This window comes from Rhinoderma darwinii, chromosome 4 (genome assembly GCF_050947455.1).
Source record: "Rhinoderma darwinii isolate aRhiDar2 chromosome 4, aRhiDar2.hap1, whole genome shotgun sequence".
NCBI classification, from domain to species: Eukaryota; Metazoa; Chordata; class Amphibia; order Anura; family Rhinodermatidae; genus Rhinoderma; species Rhinoderma darwinii.
Window position 1 is genome coordinate 117232334 of NC_134690.1, and position 23561 is coordinate 117255894.

Consider the following 23561-nt stretch of genomic DNA (forward strand, 5'->3'; position numbering starts at 1 on the left):
ACAGTGGGTTGCAAATCGCCATGTCTCATATAATAGTTACCACTACATTTTTTTTCTAGGAGTGAAAATTTGCCTTTGTGGACATTTGGGATAAAACCAATGCCCTCAGTAAACAGACTTTTTAGCTAAATCTCTTCTAAAATCCTAATCATGCAAAATCTAAAACTTTCTTTTTTACTGTCTACCTCCAATGTGCCTTTTGCTCACGTTCACACTCATAGGGGTACAGGAAGCAAAAATAAAAAAAATGGATTCCTTAAACTTGCCGAACCATTATTTTATTAATTCCGTCAAGAAAATCACCAGTGGAAACCAGGGTTGTAACGACTACAGACAAGCACCAAAAATGTAGACTCATTCCGGCTCCTCTTCACTTCTCCCCTGTGTGTCCCCTCAGGCTCCCACTGCAGGCTGCGGCTCATACAAGGTCCTGATGCCGAGCAACGTTAGGGCCTTATATGCGACACAGCACTCAATGTCCTTAGTGCTGTACGGACGCTGTCTTCTGAGGGGACTCGGAGGCGAGAAGAGGAGTGGTGAAGTGAGTACATCTTTTTTTTTTTAAATTTGTCCAATAGGGAATGGGACAAGGTGGGGTAGTCCGATCTGAGGGGGGTGTGTATAGGGTCCGGCACGGACCTCTACCTTGATACGAACCACAGTGTGGAAAGGTTTCTGCTATAAGTTACACAGTGTCCCTGTCCCTTTTGTTATGCGACACACTTTTTCTCAAAAGTTGCAAGGGTAGTGTAAAATGCCCAAAAGTCACAATTTTCAAAGCAAATTGTGACTTTTGGGTTTTTTGCGACCAGAAAATTGGCATAGAAAGGCTGACAAATTTCCTCCTAGATCTCCATGTGAGGAGATGCAAAACAGATCCCCATAGCTCAGCTTCCTGGACCCCTGTGAGAGTGCCATTAGAGGAGTGGGAAATTGAGTTTAACTACAGTTACACCTGGATATTCCGAATTTAGAGTCTTGTTAGACTTTTAAGATCTTCTCTATCTAAATCTGAAAAATCGATTCCAGTTACTTGAGGTAATCTACACGTTGCAGCAATAACAACTCATCCTAACCATTTTGCTGGATCACAACATAAACTCAATGGAGTAGTCCACTTTGGAAAATCTCTTCTTGTTAGAAGGGTCCCTTGATAATAAGCTGATTACAAAGTGCCCCCGTGCTGGGACCACCAGTGAACAGCTATAATCTGTGTGGAAGCGTGGCAGTAAGTGTTACATTTTCCTGCAGAGCCACCACAGGGGAAACTAAGAATTATACAGTGTCCATTCAAATCAATTAGCTGTCTGTGAAATTCAGGACAGGATAGGTCCTCCAGAGTCACTTTTTGTTACCACTCTCCACTCTGGCCGAGAGATGAGTTAGTTGTCCCTAATTGGGTATATGAAAATGTTTTTTTTTTAAACTGGACAACCCTTTTAAAAATAATAAACATTGGGCAACTGGCGAGATACAATGGTTGAAGTGTACCCCAAACTATAGGCCATGCTTTGTACACTGAAAGACTGTAAGTCACCACATTGATTAATTTTACTCTGTATAGCCCTATTAATATAACATCCATAAAGCATCCATCCCCACCGGCAGATTAAAATAACATTTCCGCTTTGTGGTCTTTTATTGCCTGCTAGAGCTAACAAGAATTTAACACAATGCCGAAGGCATGATGATCTCCGGGTCTTTTAACATTTGTTTTGAATTAATTCTGTTAATACATTCTACCTCTACAATGAGGTGTGTAATAGTTAAGAAGCAATAGTGGGACACACGTAATAGGACTGAGTTCATACGATGCTTGTGGGTTACAGCAAAGTATATATATGAAAAATGTATATAAATGCATTTATGGAATTTCAATTGGCAAGGTATATTGGGTCTTGTTGTTGTGCATCATACATATATACTGTATATAGGATTATATATCATCCTATTGGGGGATAAGAAGAATGGGGGGGGGGTGAGGATAATTTAGAGGGAAAAGAGATTTAATAAACATTAGACTAACTCAAATTATATATATATATATATATATATATATATATATATATATATATATATATTATCTTCAGATCATCTTCAGACAGTCCCTGCTACGGCTGGGCAATTAATCTGAAAACAAAACAAAAAGATAAACTAAATTCAGCGCAATGAACTGACGCCATCTTGCACATTTCGGTTTTTTAGTTATGTTTTTCCCGGCTTCAACTGTATCCTCAGGACACAATTACAGTTGAATCCAACGGTAGGGTAGGGAGCCGTAAGGACCCTGCTCTACCATTCACTATGTAGTGCCGGATGCTCACGGCTCCGCCCAGACTGGACCGAGGCAGTGATGCTATCGCGCCTATCTGCGCCAAGCCACACAGACCTGAGGAGCAGAGGGATCACTTCCACTAATTGTTTGAATAGGGTTAGGTGAGTATGTATTTTATTAGGCACTATTGGGGCTGTGTGGGGGCAGCAGTGGGAGACTTTATACTGTGTGGAAGGCAGCTATGGGGGTATTATACTGTGTGGGGGCAGCTATGGTGGCATTATACTGTGTAAGGGCAGCTATGGGGCCATTCCACTGTGTGGAGGGCAGCTATAGGGGGAATTATACTGTGTGGAGGGCAGCTATAGGGACATTATACTGTGTGGTGGGCAGTTATAGGGGCATTATACTGTGTGGGGGCAGTTATTTGGGCATTATACTGTGTAGAGGCAGCTATGGGGGAATTATATTTTGTGGAGAGCAGATATAGGGGCATTATACTGTGTGCAGGGCAGTTACAGGGACATTATACAGTGTGGAGTACAGTTATAGGAGCATTAAACTGTGTAGAGGCAGCCATGGGTGCATTATACTGTGTGGAGGGCAGTTATTGGGGTATTATACTGTGTAGAGGCAGCTATGGGGGCATTATACTGTGTGGAGGGCAGCTAAATTGGCATTACACTATGTGGAGGGCAGTTATAGGGGCATTATACTGTGTTGATGGCAGTTATGGGGGGCATTATACTGTGTGGAGGGCAGTTATGGGGGCAATATACTGTGTGGAGGGCAGCTATAGGGGCATTATACTGTGTGGAGGTCCGGTATGGGGGGGCATTATACAGTGTGGAGGGCAGTCATCAGGGTCGAAATATACTGTTTGGAGGGCAACTATAGGGGCATTATACTGTGTGGAGGGTAGTTATAGGGGGATTATACTCTGGGGCAGCTATGGGGCATTATAATGTGTGGGGGCAGCTATGGGGCATTATACGGTTTGGGGAACACTATGGGGAAATATACTGTGTGGGGGTAGTGTCAGGGGGTATATTATATACAGTAGTATACAGCAGGCTAAGGGTATAAATATTCATTAATTGGCGTAGCATGCATATAGGGGGCGTGGCACACAAATGGGTGTGGCCTAACTAATCGTTCATTAATCGTAATCGAGGTTACATGTTCAATTAACCATGATTTTGATTTAGGTCATAATTGCCAAGCCCTAGTCCCTGCTAAGACTTGCATTTCCTATTAAAGTATATATAGGTAAAAACTTGAACATAGACTATGATCTATCCATTGCTATCAAAGAGTAGGCTAGTAGTTTTTTGACATCTATGAAATAAATATATATATATAAATGTGGGCAAACGCTTTTACGCTTTTATAAAATTCTGATTTATACATGCATTCATATCCTCCACAGCTTCTGACATAAGGCAGTATTGTATTATTTTATCACCCAGATGTTGTATCTCCCTAAAAAGAAGTAATAAAAGACTTGACAATTGCATCCGTCCTATTGATAGGGCATTCCTCGAGTTATTTAAAAAAGTAGAAAGGTTTGTAAATTAAAGTATCTTGTCACAATCCAGACTATATCTAATGATGAAATACAGATGAAATGTTCTCCACTTTTGTGCAATTTGTGGAAAAATGAGGGGTTATAAGGTTTTGACGTTTGTCCAGAACAGCTTTTTATTTGTGTAGGGTCAAACAATAGATCAGGCTGCACTATTTTCTCAGCAAATCCAACCTTGCCAAGCATATCCAGGCATCCAGCACACACAGGTATAGTCACTGCCTAAGCATTGCTGACTGTAGGTGTAAGATGACTTTGGCTCCTTTATTATGTCATTTATTCGGATACTTGTATATTTCTGTATACTATAGTCCAGAACCTGATATTAGCAGTAGCATAGCACACTACATTTGTATCTAAACTACAGATGCTTGGCAAACAATGGTGGTTCTTGTAGTTGAGTAACATCTTCTGTATATATAAGATTTAAAGGCTATATAAGACTTTGAACACTTTTTTTTTAAAATAAATAATGTATGTGTCAGTTCACATGTTGTGTAAATACTGCAGATTTTCCACAACGGAATTAGTTGCAGAAAATCCACAGCAAATACAGTAGCAGCAAAGTGGATGAGATAAAACAAATCTCATCCACACGCTCCGTAAATACTGAGCAGAAAAAATGCTTGGAAATTGACCTGCGGTGCGGAAATTTATTCCGCAGCATGGCAATTGTGTTTGCGTAAACACTGCTTATTTGTTGCAGGTATTCCCCATTGAATTCAATAGGGAGGTAAATCCGGCAACAAATAGCAGTTCTTGAGTTTTTTGCTGCGGGATCTCAGTGATTCCATTGCAAAAAACGCAACTCAGAAAAAAATTATAAATCTCATACTTACCCAGGAGTCTGTGTTTCTTCCTCCAGCGCGGCCTCCTGGGATGACGTTTTATTCCATGTGACTGCTGCAGCCAATCACAGGCTGAAGCGGCGGTCACATGGGATGAAACGTCATCCCAAGAGGCTGGCCTGCATGACATCAGTGGGCCTGCTCCTGGGATGATGCTACATCCCATGTGACCGCCGCTGCTGCAAATCACAGGCTGCAGCCGCCTCCTGGGATGAAACGTCATCCCAGGAGTTCAGCCTGCTAAGTGCTGCAGATTTTCGAGGCGGGCATTCCGGGCAAAAAACTGCAACACAGTTTTGTGCGGTTTTTCACCCAAAATTCCCTGCGTCGCACAGGGCGGATACGCCCCGCGTGAACTCAGCCTATTAGAGGATTTTAGACAGCTTTTTGTTTGGTCTTTATTAAAAATATTTTTTACTTTTTGAGATACAGGTTCTATGTATCCTGGATACTTAGTAGCTGTATATTGCGCTTAAATCCAAATCCATCAGGTCAGCGAGACTGAAGACTGAAGAGCGGGTCTCACGTGTCTCTGACATGCAGGTTTCACCTGTTATCGATCACATCTAAGTCATAAACTTAGATGTGATGGATAATAGCTGGATCCAGCATGTCAGAGATGCAGGACCCGCTGTCACCAAAGCCGTCAGTCCCGCTGACCTGACGGATTTGGGTTTGAGCGCAAGATACACCTTCTAGGCTTGAGACCCCAATCCATGTAATAATTACATTTTTAGCTTTTGCTGAGATGTATGTTTTCATTATGTATTCAGTTAAATACCTATTTTCCAGGTTTACTTATCTTATTTATGTTGGATTGGGTATTGGTGTTCTTGTGGTAGTTTTTCTTCTATAATAAAGGGCTATGTCACAAAGCAAATGTTTGCATGTAGTGAATGAACTATACGTGAACTGTGCATTAATATATTGCATCAGCCAACATACTGTGGATAACATAATGTAATTTATGTTTAGTATGTCATTGCGCTATCAGGATAGAAAACCATCAGACTGCTTGCTTGCTTCCTCTATTGTTGTCATGTTGGATTCCAATGTACCCTTCATAGCACTGATATGAAATAATTATTATTAGTGGCTTTACTTTATTTTGTTTCAGCCAGTTCCACATGGGTATACAATGTACAGTACTCAGGAGCCTGACCAGCAGCATCATGGTGGAAGTTTACTACTTACTCCCAATTATCACCCAAGGGCAGCCGCTGCAGCGCCTCCTAGCTCTGTTCTTATGGAACCGCTGCGGCAGATTCAGCAACAACCCTCTGGATATATGCAACAAGACGCTTCCATTATACAGCCAGTGTCAAGTAATCAACGGTAAGGTTTTGTTAAAGGTACAATTCTTACCCACTGGAAGAAAACAATACAGGTTCCTATTCAACAAATGCAAGAAGAGATCTTGAAAACCATGAGGAATTGATACAGAAAGCATATTGGAAAATAGGGTAGCTTTTCATTACCCAAAAAATAGCATTTATTTGCGGAAACTGTAATACCCCTTCAAGCCTTATAATAGCACGCAGCAGAACAATGCTCTGGCCTAGTGGACTATTTACCTTATTACTTGCCATATTCCAGAGCATTATGGCTGATGTAATAACTATTTACAATTTATGCTAACCTTACATCTATCATGTCCTATTAAAGTTGGATCAAATTGTAATACAATAGTCTTAGCAAATAATATTTTCCCCCTCCCCCTTCTCTAGCCATTGTCACTGCGCTCTAAACAGACACCTTGGCACCCCAGGCCGCATGGTAAGCATTCGTTGCCTGATGACCGGGCTCCAATGCATTAAATTCTTAACCCATTAATTCTCAATGCACACATAGAACGGATGAGAGACAGCTTTCCTGGAAATCGCTTGCAATAATCTTTCAAGACATGTTCGGCACCAAGCAACAGGAACTCTGCTGAAAGCTACTGAGTACAAGTCTTATAGCATATTTACAAGGCATGTTTTCCTCATTCAGGTTTACTCATCAACTCTTGCAGCAGAACCCTGTGATCGGAGGAGGCCTGGAACCAGTACCTGCCCAAGTTCTACATTCAAATATTAGTTCTGTGCAGATGAATCAGGATCAGTTGAGACAGAGACAGCAGCAAATTCATCAGCAGAGACTTGTTCAGGTAGAAACGATAAATTGGCAGATTGTCGGAATACAAAGTAACAGCAAATCATCCGTCCCCACTGTATTTTGTTGGCCTCCCAGAAAAGTCCCGTTTCTTTATTATATTCATGTGTTTTAGGCATTACTGTTTTATTCACTTCTGAAGCTCGCTATCTTAAGTGCACTTTCTGCAAGCCATTTTTTACGTGATGACATTGGCCAGAGGAGTATCCCCCTCATACCTTTCTGTTCTCAAAAATACTTTAATGACTATAATAAAATAAAAATATGATCTGTTGAAAAATGGGCTAAACTGCAGTATGTGTGTTATATAGGTTTTATTTTATAGCATATTCTGGTAATTTTAAAGAGGAATAAGTGAATTTTTTTTTTGTTTGGTTTATATATTCTGTATTTCAGCTGCAACAACAGCAAAGTCAGCAAGCCATGGGCCTTCAAGTAATGCAGGCACAGCAGCCGATGGTAAGTACGTTATATGCATTACTGTTTGTAGTACACAATACTAATGTTGCTCTTCAATCTAGCTATGTACAACACAACCAGTGACGTAACTATAGGGGTTGCAGTGTACGCAATTGCTACCGGACCAGAAGCCAGGGGGCTTGCGAACCCCCCCTGCACCACATCGATGAAAAGTTACTATAGTAACTGGGGCCTATGTAATAAACTACATGAGCCGTCGTTACTATAGTAACTGACTACTTATATTCCTCCTTCTGGAGCGCAGCGGCGGTCCTGACGTCACAACGCTATGCGCTGCGCACAACATCCTGACCCTGAATTGAGTTAGGACCTCCGCTGTGGCCGAAGAGGAGGGTAAGTTTAATACCACTCTGCTGGAGCTGATAGGTCGGGGTCCGACTCCTGGGACTTCCGCCAATCAGCTGTTTTGAAGGGGATGCAGCGCTCGTACGAGCCGCTACTTCCCCTTCATTCCGGTCACTTTCTCCAAATGAATCTCCGACATGGACGTGTCAGTGATTCACAGTGTGAGCAAGTAAGGACAATAAAGGGGAAGCAGCGCTTGTACGAGCGCTGCACCCCCTTCAAAACAGCTGATTGGCGGGGATCCCGGGAGTCAGACCTCGACCCATCAGCTATTGATGGACTATCCTGAGGATATGCCATCAATGTTTAGGGACTGGACAACCCCTTTTAAGCCTACCATGTGGTAGGCTTAGATACAGGGCCCCAGCAGACCGTAATCTTAGACTGTATAAGATTACTGTCTGCTGGACCCTGTATCTAAGCCTACCTTAGGCTTAGATACAGAGTCCAACAAACAGTATCACACATGCACATGGGCCCTGTATCTAAGCCTACCATATGTGTTAGGCTGTGTTCACATCATGGTTGCCCTTCCGTTGAGGGTTTCCGTCTGAGGTTTCTGTCGTGTAACCCCTCAACGGAACGGCATTCTGAAACCTCAGCTTTCGTTTCCCTCACCATTGATCTCTATGGCGATGGAAACATTGCTAAAGGTTTCCGTTTGTCCCCATTGTGACAGGGTTCCGTTGTTCTTGACGCAACCAATAGCGCAGTCAACTGCATCGCTGGGTCTCCAAAGTGACCCAACGATACTTTACTAGCAGTCAGGGGCTCTGAAAACTGTGGTGTGATCCTGGCCTAAAACATTTAAAAACCATATATGAAGTTGATGAACTGCAAAATAAACCCATGATAAGGTATGAAACATACAAGGGTCAAAAACAAAAATAGTATTTGATTCTATACAGTAAATTAATAAAAAAATATATATCAATATACTACCCTAAAAGATTAGATATAAACTAAATCAAGATGTGTACACACAATTAATATAATGTGCTACTAAGGCTTTCCGTCGGAACGGGACCCTGACTGACACAAACGGAAACCAATGGTTTCCGTTTCCATCACCATTGATTTCGACTACGCTATTGATTCCGCCAAAACGACGGAACCCTTGCACGACGGAGACAAACAGAAACCATTGGCACCGGATCCGTCACCATTGAAATCAATGGTGATGGAAACGGAAACCTATGGTTTCTGTTTGTGTTTGTCAGGGCTCCGTTCATGGGTTTCCCTAACGGAAACCTCTGACGGAATGGAGCCCTAACGCAGATGTGAACGAAGTCTTACCAAAGATAATATATGATAATAATGCGACATTGTGACTAGAAACTAAAAAAATACCTAGTAAAAAAGTAAAATCCCATATACTACAGTCAGGAAAGAACTCCCCATGCGTATCACTGACAATCCCAGCATGTAGCAATTTAAAAAAAAATCACTAGCAAAATGCTTGACTAAAGAGAATTATTTTTTGAGATTTTCAAGCATTCCAGCGATATTACAGTGATTGTTTTTTGTAGTAAGATGAATAGCTCTAGTGTAACTCATTCCTAAGGACAGTGATTAATTTGTTTACTAAAAATTTTTTAGGTCTAGCCCCAGCCTTAGGCAGTGGCGGATCCCCATATGGGCGTTTCGGGCGGTCGCCCGGGGCCCAAGGCTTGCAGGGGGCCCATAGCTTCCCACACCGCACACAAGTGAAACAAAACTCTCCAGGGCTGCTGCCGGCCGCATTCTAGTGATCATCGGTCCCACGTGCTGATGAAGAGGCGGGGGGAATGTGCAGGGGGAGTCAATTGCGGCCAGGGAACAGGGGCACAGCACATCAGCTGTAGAGAGCAGACTGTCAGAGATTGTGATTGGCAGGTGCTGGAGTCTCCCTGACAGTCTGCTCCTCTGTGTAGCTGTACACTGTCCCTCCTGTCTAAACCTCCAGCAGCTGTCTGATAACGGCAAAACTGAAACTAGAGGGTGAAGGACCTGTGGTGACGTCACAGTCACATGATTAAGGTCCTGGAGGCTGCCAGAGACAAGCACCGCAGAGGAAGAGACTGGTAAGTAAGTGTGTGTGTGTTAGTTAATGTAAGTCTATGTAGTGTGTGCTGTGTATATAGTGTGTGCTGTGTATATAGTGTATATAGTGTGTGCTGTGTTTATAGTGTCTATAATGTAATTTTATATAGTGTGTGTGGTTTGAATATATAGTGTTTGGTGTTAGTGTGAATTGTATATAGGGTGTTTAATCTAACATTTTTTGTGTGCAAAATAATTTCCCACCCATAGAGCCCTCTGCAGTAAGTCAGATGCTCAGAACCCCCCCCTGAAGTATAATCTCCCCCTAGGAGCCCTCAGTAGTTATTATACTGCAGGGGGGGGGGGGTCAGAGCGTTTGATTGACTGTTCAGGGTTCTATAGGGGAATAACTCCCCCCCCCCCCCCCCAAGAGCCATAAGGGCGGATTTACACGAACGTGTAATACGTCCGTGCAACGCGCGTGCTTTTCACGCGCGTCGCACGGACCTATGCAAGTATATGGGGCAGTGCAGACCGTCAGTGATTTTTGCGCAGCGTAAGTCCGCTGCGTAAAACTCACGACATGTCCTATATTTCTGCGTTTTTTGCGCATCACGCACCCATTGAAGTCAATGGGTGCGTGAAAATCACGCATGCCACACGGAGGCACCTCCGTGGGACGTGCGTGATTTGCTCAACAGCAGTATAACTAGAATCAAGGGGAAAAGATTTCTCATCAGGAAACTCTGCAGTCATCAGGAGAAGTCGCCATAACGGTCTGTGTCCGATGGAGAAGAAAAGAGAACGACCCATCAGTGAAGACATCTCCTGTGAGTCATTGCATTTATCTGTCGCCTCTCCTGACATGTCAGTTATCGGAAATCCTTGTATTCCACATAAAGTCTTTGTGTACCCAGGACTAATAGACAAATGCGTGTTACCATTCCCCTTGTCAGGAGGATGTGTCCCTACACAGTGTGATACTGTCAGCGATGGTTGGAGACTGTCAGTGTGTAGGGACACAGCCCTTTGACAAGGGGAATCGTAGCATTCATTTGTCAATGCTCACACAGAAAGGTGGTGTTTAATATAGACATGACGTGGCAGGGCGGTGGTGGAGAAGGGGGCCCAAGCTTGTGGAACAGCCCAGGGCCCATGGTTTACTTAATCCGCCACTGGCCTTAGGGCTTGACACAAGTTGCGGAATTGCTGCGTATTTTCCATCCGGAATTACAGAGATACGCAGCAGAATACAGTAGCAGCAAAGTGGGTGAAATCGAACAAATCTCCTACACACGCTGCGTAAAGTTTCCGAGCAGAAATTAACCTGTGGTATTTTTCGTACCGCAGCATGTCAGTTCCTGCTGCAGAAAGTGGACTGAATTGCTGCGTTTTTCAGAGGAGATATCACTTTCTCCCAGCATTGAGAAGAACACAGCAAAATCTGCACCATTTTCTGCAGTAAAAAATGCAGAAAATGGTGCGGTTTTTCCACAGCGGAATGTCTGCTAGTTTAACCGATTTCTGCAGCAATTCCATTACATGTGGACAAGCCCTTAGACTTTTGAGTGAGATTTTGAGCTCTAGGGCCACCCTCTAATGCTATGGGCGCTTAGGCAGTGGATTGCCCAAATGGTCAGTCCACCATGAGAAGTCTACAGCTTCATATGCTTCCCATTTCATTCAGACACATATACAGAGACTTTTTGTATCGGATGCCCTGAATGTTCCATCAGGCACTGTATTACGGAGATATTCTTCAATACAATCATTGCTTCTAGGGGAGACTACAGTTGTACCTTATGAAGGCAACATGCGGTGCCAAACACAGTGCCTACAGGTTTGTAATACTGACCTGTAAGCTTTGCTGTGTGCATGCACCCTAACTTTGTTGTTTTAAAAACTTTATTGTGTAGCTTCTTTTCAGACCATTATCCTGTTGGAAAATACATCTTGATAATACAGGGCCATACAGAGGTAACGTAGTCTCTATGGCTGGGTTCACACGACCTATTTTCAGACGTAAACGAGGCGTATTATGCCTCGTTTTACATCTGAAAATAGGGCTACAATAGGTCGGCAAACATCTGCCCATTAATTTGAATGGGTTTGCTGACATACTGTGCAGACAACCTGTCATTTACGCGTCGTCGTTTGACAGCTGTTAAACTACGACGCGTAAATTGACTGCCTCGGCAAAGAAGTGCAGGGCACTTTTTTGCAACGTAATTTGAGCCGTTCTTCATTGAAGTCAATGAATAGCAGCTCAAGATTTACGAGCGTCACAGACGCCTCGTATATTACGAGGAGGAGCTTTTACGTGTGAAACGAGGCACCTGTTTTCTCCTGAAAACAGTCTGTCTTTTCAGACGTAAAAGACAGTTCACGTGTGCACATACCCTAAGGGTATGTGCACACGGTGAGAGGCTTTTACGGCTGAAATGACAGACTGTTTTCAGGAGAAAACAGCTGCCTCGTTTCAGCCGTAATTTCTCCTCCTCGCATTTTGCGAACCTTCTCTGACAGCCGTAAATTTTCAGCTGTGCTTCATTGAGTTCAATGAAGTACGGCTCAAATTACGTCTGAAAGAAGTGTCCTGCACTTCTTTTGACGAGGCTGTATTTTTACGCGTCGTCGTTTGACAGCTGTCAAACGACGACGCGTAAATGACAGATCGTCTGCACAGTACGTCGGCAAACCCATTCAAATGAATGGGCAGATGTTTGCCGACGTATTGTAGCCCTATTTTCAGACGTAAAATGAGGCATAATACGTCTTTCAGACGTAATTTGAGCCGTTCTTCATTGAAGTCAATGAAGAACAGCTCAAAATTTACGGCTGTCAGAGAAGCCTCGCAAAATGCGAGGAGGAGCATTTACGTCTGAAACGAGGCAGCTGTTTTCTCCTGAAAACAGTCTGTCTTTTCAGACGTAAAAGCCTGCTACCGTGTGCACATACCCTTAGTGCCTCTGCCCATGCTTTGTGCCTAAAGGTATGTTCACACGCTAAAGTAAAAACACTTGTAAAATACGGAGCTGTTTTCAAGGGAAAACAGCCTCTGATTTTCAGCTGTTTTTAAAACAGCAAACATTTTTTGATGCATTTTCTGGAGCTGTTTTTCTATTGACACAATGAAAAACTGCTCTAAAAATGGCTCAAAAAGTGACATGCACGTCCTTTTATGGGGCATTTTTTTACACTCTGTTTTTCCCATTGAAATCAATGGGCAGATGTTTAGGGTATGTTCACACGATGAGAGGCATTTACGTGTGAAAAGACAGACTGTTTACAGCTGCCTCGTTTCACACGTAAATGCTCCTCGTAATTTACGAGGCGTCTGAGACGCTCTGAGACGCTCGTAAATCTTGAGCTGTGCTTCATTGAGTTCAATGAAGAACAGCTCAAATTACGTGGCAAAGAAGTGCCCTGCACTTCTTTGCCGAGGCAGTCCATTTACGCGTCGTCGTTTGACAGCTGTCAAACGACGACGCGTAAATGACAGGTCGTCTGCACAGTACGTCGGCAAACCCATTCAAATGAATTGGCAGATGTTTTCCGACGTATTGCAACCCTATTTTCAGACGTAAAACGAGGCATAATACGCCTCGTTTACGTCTGAAAATAGGTCGTGTGAACCCAGCCTAAGAGGCGTTCAGCTTCCGTTTTTTCAGACATTTTTCAAGGCATTTACGCCCCGAAAAAACACTGCGTGTGAACATACCCTAAGGGTATGTTCACACGATGAGAGGCATTTACGTGTGAAAAGACAGACTGTTAACAGCTGCCTCGTTTCACACGTAAATGCTCCTCCTCGCATTTTGCGAGCCGTCTGAGACGCTCGTAAATCTTGAGCTGTGCTTCATTGAGTTCAATGAAGAACAGCTCAAATTACGTGGCAAAGAAGTGCCCTGCACTTCTTTGCCGAGGCAGTCCATTTACGCGTCGTCGTTTGACAGCTGTCAAACGACGACGCGTAAATTACAGGTCGTCTGCACAATACGTCGGCAAACCCATTCATAATACGCCTCGTTTACGCCTGAAAATAGGTCGTGTGAACCCAGCCTAAGACTTATGGACTCTGACTGCATTCAGCATGAGCCCTATGGAACTGATGTTTTCTCATCTTGTGAGCATGTTTAACCCCATCAAGACCAAGCCATTTTTTGGGAGAGGTTATTCTTTACTATTTTCACTATTATTTTTCATTATTTTTTTTTGTAAATGTTTCAACCAATAATGGAATTGGAGGGGTGAGTAAGAAGCAACGTTTCCAGGTCTGTTTTTACATCCAAGTGTTCAGGATTGTGATCACTTTTGAGATGCCGCAACGTTACCTGCAGTATCAATACATCTACCTCAGGTGGAAGAAAGGAGATCATTTTGTATTGTATGCGGTGTTGTGAAAACGTTGATCGGTGAGACTGTATATTGTTTTTATTTAAAAAAAAGAAATGGTTTTTCAATAAAGTAAAAACTAGATGAGCCACAAATCATTGTACTATACAGTGTTTATTGCCTCTTCCACTTTTTTTGCTCATGTTTTTACTATTATCAATCATTTCAATCCACCTTTATTTTGTACTTTTTTCAATCTGAGACATGAAGACTTCTTGGTGACTTTACTCATAATTCACTCCTCGCTGCGCACTTAGGGCTCGACTTTGTCAAGTGAATATTCCTTGTGGGCCTTTTTTAAGTGTAGGCAATGTAGGAAAGGTAAAACTTAAAAAATACAGTTTTTTTTCCCAAGGTAAGAGATTTTGCTGTCAAAATGGATGTTCTGAAACATTCCTTGCAGGTACAATGATTTACAGTTGGGTAGCAGATAGACCGCATACCAATGTTATGTTTGTACAAGGCAAATGAATCCTCGCCTTGTGTGTAATTAGATGGACCTGTGATATTTAATAACTTCATGTGAAATTTAGAGGGTACAGAAGTTTAGTGAGAAATTGCCTTTCCCAGAGTCCTTTTCCCTCATGAAATCCTTGAGACCCTTTCCCAACCTCGGTAAAATATTTAACCTGGTCCATCTTGCTGAGTCGTGGTATAATTGGGTAAAGGAAAGTATCATATTTTTATATTGCATTGTTTTATGTTCGTTATGCTTGGCATGACATAATTAATGATTCGGTGTCACATTCAGCCAATAGTTTCTTTTTATGATGGGATGTGATTTAGAGGAACATACCACAGGCAGAGCAGGAGTCGTGACTAAATGGGGTCCCTGACAGGGTAATAGTCTTCAGCTTCCTGCCATTTATTCATCATAATGTCTTCATTCGAATACTATAAATTCCAATTTTTAAGCTTGTGTTTGAAGCTAGAAATTTTTGCAGGTTGTAATTTTACCAGAGGGAATGGACAACACAAGTCTTTTGTCTGACTACCCTAGATTCATGTATAATAAGCAGCACTCACTTTGTACCATGAAGATTCCATGGTGGAAGTCTGCCGTATACTCCATCGGGTAACACTGAGAACCACTGCCGGTGACAACTGAGATGATATCGATTTAACACTGTCACCATTGTAACTACAGTCTTATGTTCAGAATTTATTATATTAACATTGCTGACATTACTCTCTGTAGCATCATACTATTATAAGTACTGTACTAATATTGTCAAAGTGTGTCTGTTTTATTTTGGTATGGCCTATACTGGACATATGGGACATAAAGGTTTTGCGCTATACAGTATATACAGCACATAATATGCTAGAATATAATACATTAAAAAAACTCAGAAAAAGAACCTGCATGGCAGCATATTGCATATGGCTTGAGGAAGGACTTGGTGTATGTCTGAAACGCGTAGGCACCTTATCCATACGTTCACCCTTGCATTCAGGAATCATCTTGTTTTAATCATCCAAATAAAATTGGAACTACGTTCTATTTTAAATCTGACTGCGCTGGACCATCTACTTTTGTTATTACTTTTCGACATACTCAACAAGTGGGTGTGACTTAGAGTGAAAGAAGGTGTGGTCTAGCAAAAATGTTGGGGCTTAGAATGCGATACAGTGCACCAAAAAATTTACAAGAATTTTGGCGCAAAAAAACTGGCGTGAACTGAGCCAACTAATAGGTAGTCTAAGGAAGCGAAAAGTGTCTAACGTGTCTAGCTAGATGCCAAATTGATCATACAGCGAGTTGATAAATTTGGCACATTTTCTGACTGCCTGGTCTAAGTTTACACTGTCTAAAAATTAGACAATATTAGTAAATCTGCCCCATAGAGTATACTACAATTGAGTAATACAATTTTTTTTTTTTTTTTTTTTTTTTACTATGCCACAACTAATTGTCACTTTCTTGAGACAATATATTTTCGTTTCTAAAGTCACAGACAAGTCGCAATATACTTGGTTAGGGTTATGTCATGAAACTGCGATAAAGAGTCTTGCAACTGAAGTCTATATGTAATCTCATACTTAGAGTATACTGCACATATAACTGTATGCTCTGTGTTTAGCTGATGAAATGTTAAGTGTTGTAGTTTTATATGTATTGTGCTTTCCACTATGAACTTGCAGTATGTGTTCAAAAGTCTATGCACAGTCTATATCATCTATGCTATACTATAATGTAATATGTTGTGGAGTACTTTTTGTATGGTTATAATGATGCTTCTATAATGTAAATTTCACATCCTGAGCAGACTTTAATTGATACTATCATCTATGCATTGTATTTGTATATAGTCAACTAAAACAGTACTTAAAGAGGATCAGTCACTATTTTAGTAATGCCCTATCTCCTATCTAATCTAATAGGCGCTGTCACACTGATAATACTAATGAAAACTGTGTCCAAAAGCGTTTATTATTTTAAAAGTTATGAGCTTTTTTCTAAATATGCAAATTAGGCTATACTAGAGAAGTGGGAGGTAACACCGGCGATTCTCCTGAGGTGGAGCTTCCTCACGGCCTCTGACGCTGTCCTATCAGCATGAAGCTGCTTCACACAGTGTGAGAGACTCAGGCTGGAGGGAAGGAGGGTCACTTAAAATAGCTATATATCTAGAACAGCGGTTCTGGTGTCATATGAAGGATGAAATTCTAATCTTTCATACGACACCAGGATCGCAATTCTAGCTGTGAAACAACGGCAGATATATCCAGTTGAAAACACAGTCAGGAATGGAAGCTGTATACAATAAGATCAAACTGTGTTGCTGGGCAGGGAAGGGGTAGAAGCTGTATGCTGATTGGACAGCGTCATACAGAAAACATTACACCGCCCAGAGTGATAATAAAGAGTCACCTCCTATTTGGCTATTAGAGCCACATTATCACATTTAGAAACTTGCTCATAACTTTGCAAATAATATTTTTTTTAACACAAATCACACTATCAGCATTATATAAACTGGTGACGGAGCCCCTATAAACAATTTGCGCAAAGTTTATAACAGGACAACGCACTACAAACAACTCTCTATAAAGAAGAAGTTACTTTGAACAACTAAGGCACAAACTCGGCACCTGAAGTCTCTCATACTAACTAAGTACTCATGCACTGGGGCAGAACAAGCTCAAGGCAGGAATTTTCAAATATGCCCCCACCATTGTTTCCTCAAGATGTGCATGTTTGCCTCTGCTGAACATACATATTATGTCTGCAGGTTTACTGTTTGTGCATGTAATACCCCTATGCAGGTATGTATGTACAGTTTTGTTATTAGACACTCAGACTCAGCAGACAAAATTTAAAGGCAGAGAATAGTTTCTGGTATTTTTTGGCTCATAAATTGCACCTTCCAATGTCACCCAAGTTATATCCATCAATGAACAGTGCAAAACACACCCAAGGACAGAAAATGCAATTTAGTGGCCACTTGAGCACTACTTCTGGCCCTAGTTCTGTCCTAGACGTTGCTATGTATTGCCGAGTAACTGCCCCAAAATGGGCGACACTGCTCATCAACCTTACCCTAGGGCAACCTTGATTTCTCTGATATAGCAGTATAAGAATTATATTTATATGACCAATCAGGCGGATTAAACTATAGTTTAACATCTCGCCAGTTCGGTTATTCATCTCAGTGCAAAGATACAGCAAACAAAGCTCCAGGTCCGTTATTCTGCACACTGGACACTATTGCACCTGTCAGTGCAGCAGTCTTTTAACCCCTTAAGGACGCAGCCTAGTTTGGGCCTTAAGGCTCAGAGCCCATTTTTCAAATCTGACATATTTCACTTTATGTGGTAATAACGTCGGAATGCTTAAACCTATCCAAGCGATTCTGAGATTGTTTTCTCGTGACACTTTGGGCTTCATGTTCGTGGTAAAATTTGGTCGATATATTCAGTCTTTATTTGTGAAAAATTGCAAAATTTAGAGAAAATTTACAAAAAATAGCATTTTTCAGAATTTAAATGCATCTGCTTGAAAAACAGACGGTTATACCACCCAAAATAGTTACTAGTTCACATTTCCCATATGTCTACTTAAGATTGGCATCGTTTTTTGAACATTATTTTATTTTTCTTGGACGTTACAAGGCTTAGAACATAAACAGCAATTTCTCATATTCTTAAGAAAATTTCAAAAGCCTTTTTTTGAAGGTACCGGTTCAGTTCTGAAGTGGATTTGAGGGGCCTATGTATTAGAAACCCCCATAAAGCACCCCATTTTAAAAACTAGACCCCTCAAAGTATTCAAAACAGCATATAGAAAGTTTTTTAACCCTTCAGGCATTTCACAGGAATTAAAGCAAAGTGGAAATGAAATTTGCAAATTTCATTTTTTCTGCTGAATTTCAAATTTATTAATTTTTTTTCTGTAACACAGAAGGTTTTACCAGAGAAATACTACTAAATATGTATTGTCCAAATTCTGTAGTTTTTATAAATGTCCCACATGTGGCCCTACTGCGCTCGTGGACTAAAACACAAGCCCTAGAAGCAAAGAAGCACCTAGTGCATTTTAAGGCCTCTTTTTTATTAGAATATATTTTAGGCAGCATGCCAGGTTTGAAGAGGTGTTGAGGTATCAAAACAATGGAAACCCACCAGAAGTGACCCCATTTTGGAAATTACACCCCTCAAGGAATTCATTTATGGTTTTTGTTATCATTTTGACCGCACAGTTTTTTCACAGCACCTATTTGAATTGGGCTGTGAAATGAAAAAAAAGATATTTTTTCCAATAAGATGTAATTTTTGATCAAAATTTCTTATTTTCACAGGGAACAACATACCCCATTTTGTTGCCCAATTTGTCCTTAGTGCGGCAATACCCCATTTGTGGTGATAAACTGCCGTTTGGGCCCATGGGAGGGCTCAGAAGGAAAGGAGCGCTATGTGTTTGTTGGAGTCCAGATTTTGCTGGATTGGTTTTCGGGTGCCATGTCGCATTTGCAGAGCCCCAGAGGTATCAAAGCAATGGAAACCCACCAGAAGTGACCCCATTTTGGAAACTACACCCCTCAAGGAATTCATTTATGGTTTTTGTTATCATTTTGACCGCACAGTTTTTTCACAGCACCTATTTGAATTGGGCTGTGAAATGAAAAAAAAGATATTTTTTCCAATAAGATGTAATTTTTGATCAAAATTTCTTATTTTCACAGGGAACAACATACCCCATTTTGTTGCCCAATTTGTCCTTAGTGCGGCAATACCCCATTTGTGGTGATAAACTGCCGTTTGGGCCCATGGGAGGGCTCAGAAGGAAAGGACCACCATTTGGCCTACTGGAGCTTTTCTGGTGCTAAGTCATGTATGCAGAAGCCCCTGAGGTACCAGTAGAGTTGAAACCCCCGAGAAGTGACCCCATTTTAAAAACTACACCTCTTAAGACATTCATCTAGAGGTGTAGTGAGCATTTTGACCCCACAGGTACTGTGTAAAAGATAATGCGCAGCAGATGGTGCAGAGTGAGATTTGCAATTTTATATATATATATATATATATATATGGCTTGTCAGTGTCCGATATAGTGTGCCCAGCATGCGCCACCGGAGATATACACCCCTTAAATTGTAGTGTGTGTTCTCCTGGGTACGGCAATACCCTACATGTGGCTGTTATCAGCTGCCTGGGCACACAGCAGGGCTCAGAAGGGAAAGATGAGGGGGGTAAGCTGTGCGGAGTGCATCAGGGTAAATTAAAAATCAAGGGATGTATGATACATTTTAAAACAATCTTTTATACAGAGCCCTGGTTTTTCGGGACACGTGTCACATTGGTATATTGTGTTCTTCCTTATCCCCCTCTTATAGCAGACTCTCCAAGAGAAGTTCCCCAAACCGGTGGAAAGGGAAAGAGTCAAAAGAGGTGCAAAGTGTTGCCCTGGTACGATGCGTGTGGCCTCGCTTCCAGAAGTACTGGGTGCCCCCCCTTCCTGGTCCCTAAAGATTAGATCTTGAAATTCCAGGAAAGTTCCCCTCTGGCCTGCACATCGACGTAGCACGTACGCATTGTACAAAGCCATCTGTATGATGTGCCCGGCCAGCTTCTTATACCACACCGCATGGCGCTGTAGGGCTTCAGGACTTGATTTGACAAGTCCTTCCCTCCCATGTACCTATTGTAGTCCAGGATGCAGTCTGGTTTGGGGGTGGCCTTTCCTTCATATATCCTAAACCTGTAGGTATACCCTGATGCACTCTCGCAGCTTATACATCTTCACGCCATACCTTGCCCTCTTACCCGGCAGGTACTTGCGGAATTGAACCCTCGCTTTAAAGAGGCTCTGTCACCAGATTTTGCAGCCCCTATCTGCTATTGCAGCAGATAGGCGCTGCAATGTAGATTACAGTAACGTTTTTATTTTTAAAAAACGAGCATTTTTGGCCAAGTTATGACCATTTTCGTATTTATGCAAATGAGGCTTGCAAAAGTACAACTGGGCGTGTTGAAAAGTAAAAGTACAACTGGGCGTGTATTATGTGCGTACATCGGGGCGTGTTTACTACTATTACTAGCTGGGCGTTGTGTATAGAAGTGTCATCCACTTCTCTTCACAACGCCCAGCTTCTGGCAGTGCAGCACTGTGACGTCACTCACAGGTCCTGCATCGTGTCGGCACCAGAGGCTACAGTTGATTCTGCAGCAGCATCAGCATTTGCAGGTAAGTAGCTACATCGACTTACCTGCAAACGCCGATGCTGCTGCAGAATCAACTGTAGCCTCTGGTGCCGACACGATGCAGGACCTGTGAGTGACGACACAGCGTGATCTCTGGAGAACACGCTGTGTGTCTGCACTGCCAGAAGCTGGGCGTTCTGAAGAGAAGTGGATGATACTTCTATACACAACGCCCAGCTAGTAATAGTAGTAAACACGCCCCGATGTACGCACATAATACACGCCCAGTTGTACTTTTACTTTTCAACACGCCCAGTTGTACTTTTGCAAGCCTCATTTGCATAAATACGAAAATGGTCATAACTTGGCCAAAAATGCTCGTTTTTTAAAAATAAAAACGTTACTGTAATCTACATTGCAGCGCCGATCTGCTGCAATAGCAGATAGGGGCTGCAAAATCTGGTGACAGAGCCTCTTTAAAATGTACCAGGGACTCATCAATAGAAATACACTTCTCGGGGGTGTATGCTTGGGAAAACCGGGCACTGAAACGGTCTAATAGGGGTCTCCGTTTATACAAACGGTCAAAATGGGGTAATCTCGGGGTGGGCACAGCTCATTATCAGTATAATGTAAGAAGCGAAGTATTGCCTCATTTATTTATTTTTTTAGGTTCCAGTTCAGTTCTGAAGTTGCTTTGAGGGGCCCATATATTAGAAACCCCTATCAAACACCCCATTTTAGAAACTAGACCCCTCAAAGTATTCACAACAGCATATAGAAAGTTTATGAACCCTTTAGGTGTTTCACAGAAATTTAGAGCAAAGTAGAGGTGACATTTACTTTTTTTTTTTTGTCAGAAAATCCTCTTTATACCATTTTTTTTTATAACACAAAAGGATTTATCAGAGAAACGCAACTTAATACGTATTGCCCAGATTCTGCAGTTTAGAGAAATATCCCACATGTGGCCCTCGGGCCGGTAATGGACTGAAGCACCGGCCTCCGAAGCAAAGGAGCACCTGGTGGATTTTGAGCCCTCTTTTTTATTAGGCACCATGTCCGGTTTGAAGAGGTCTTGTGGTGCCAAAACAGTGGAAAACCCCCAAAAGTGACCCCAATTTGGAAACTAGAGACCTTGAGGAATCCATTGCAGTTTTCATGTCATGCATGCGACTTTTTGATCAGTCTTTATTCTATTTTTATGTGGCGCGGTGACTAAAAAACCGCAATTCTACTATTGTTTTTTTGTTCTATTTTTTTCACAGCGTTCACCGTGCGCTATAAATGACACATTCACTTCATTCTGCGGGGCGATACGATTACGGCGATACCAGATGTTTATAGTTTTTTTATGTCTTATGGCGTTTGCACAATAAAATACGTTTTGTAAACAATCATTCACTTTTTGTGTTACCTTATTCTAAGAGCCAGAACGTTTTTATTTTTCCTTCAAAAAAGCCGTGCGAGGACTTATTTTTTGCGTAACGAACTGTAGTTTCGATCAGTACCATTTTTCGGTACATGCGACTTTTTGATCTCTTTTTATTCCATTTTTTGGGAGGTGAAGTGACCAAACAATTGTGATTGTGGTGCGGTTTATTATTTTTTTTTTTTACGGCGTTCACCGCGCGGGATAAATAACAAAATAATTTTGTAGTTCAGGCCGTTACGGACGCGGCGATACCAATTATGTATAGTTTATTTGTTTATTTATTTATTTATTTTAATAATAAAGACTGACAAGGGAAAAAGGGGGATTTTTACTTTTATTACTTTTAAAACTTTTATTTTCTTATTTTTACACAACTTTTTTTAACTTTTTTTTTACTTTTTTACTTTGTCCCATTAGGGGACTTGAGGGCAGGAGGTCCTGATCGCTATTCTAATACACTGCACTACATGCGTAGTGCAGTGTATTAGAACTGTCAGCTACTCACTGACAGCAAGCATAGTGGGTCCTGACTCTGTCAGGACCCACTAGGCTTCCGTCTATGGCATAGCCGGACGCCATTTTTTGGTGTCCGGTTGCCATAGTCACCATCGCCGGCCGCTATCGTGTAGCAGGCCGGCGATGGCGGATTAACCCCTAAGAAGCCGCGATCGCTATTGAACGCGGCTTCTGAGGGGTTAAATCTGCGGGGACCACCGCGATCGGTCCCGGCACATTGAGCAGTGATAGTCTGCTGTCGGAAACAGCAGCTATCACAGCTCATGCACGCGCCCCGCGCGAACGGCGCCGTGTTTACTCCATGACATACTATTATGTCATGGAGCGCGAACGATGCACTTACCATGACATAATAGTATGTCCTGGAGCGTTAAGGGGTTAATACTTTGGAGTACTGACTTTGGTCACTTGGTCACCCGGGCTGCATACAAGTATACACAGTACTTCCCCGCTGTCTACTCATTTTTCAATGTATATGAATTTAGGGAACTACTCCATATATCTGTATTTGCCTAAGGCGAATAAGTCTGAATCCTTACTGAAATAAATAGAATATAGACCAAAAAAGTTGATAATGTTTTGATGTGTAAGTTTAGATGTGTTCATCCTCCATTTGACTTAAATTATTCATTGATGTTCCTCATCTCCTACAAACTCTGAAAACTGTACATAAGACTTGTAATGCAATTATCACACCACCACGTACATCATTTTGTGAACATTTTTGTAAACAATATTTTTCAGTTTTCAAGACAAGGTTTACAGCAGACTCAACAACAACAGCAAACTGCAGCCTTAGTCAGGCAACTACAGAAACAGCTTTCAAGTAAGTCTACAAATATAATTAATTTTATTCTAGAT

General features: G+C 41.8%; 1 protein-coding gene across 1 annotated transcript in view; it reads left to right on the forward strand.

The window, feature by feature from the left end:
- Window positions 1-23561, forward strand: part of MED12L (mediator complex subunit 12L) — a 507362-nt gene that overhangs the window by 478140 nt on the left and 5661 nt on the right. The window contains exons 40-43 of the mRNA XM_075861497.1: window positions 5826-6043; window positions 6701-6857; window positions 7259-7321; window positions 23445-23526. Coding sequence (XP_075717612.1) covers window positions 5826-6043; window positions 6701-6857; window positions 7259-7321; window positions 23445-23526 — 520 coding nt within the window. The remainder of the gene's footprint in view (window positions 1-5825; window positions 6044-6700; window positions 6858-7258; window positions 7322-23444; window positions 23527-23561) is intronic.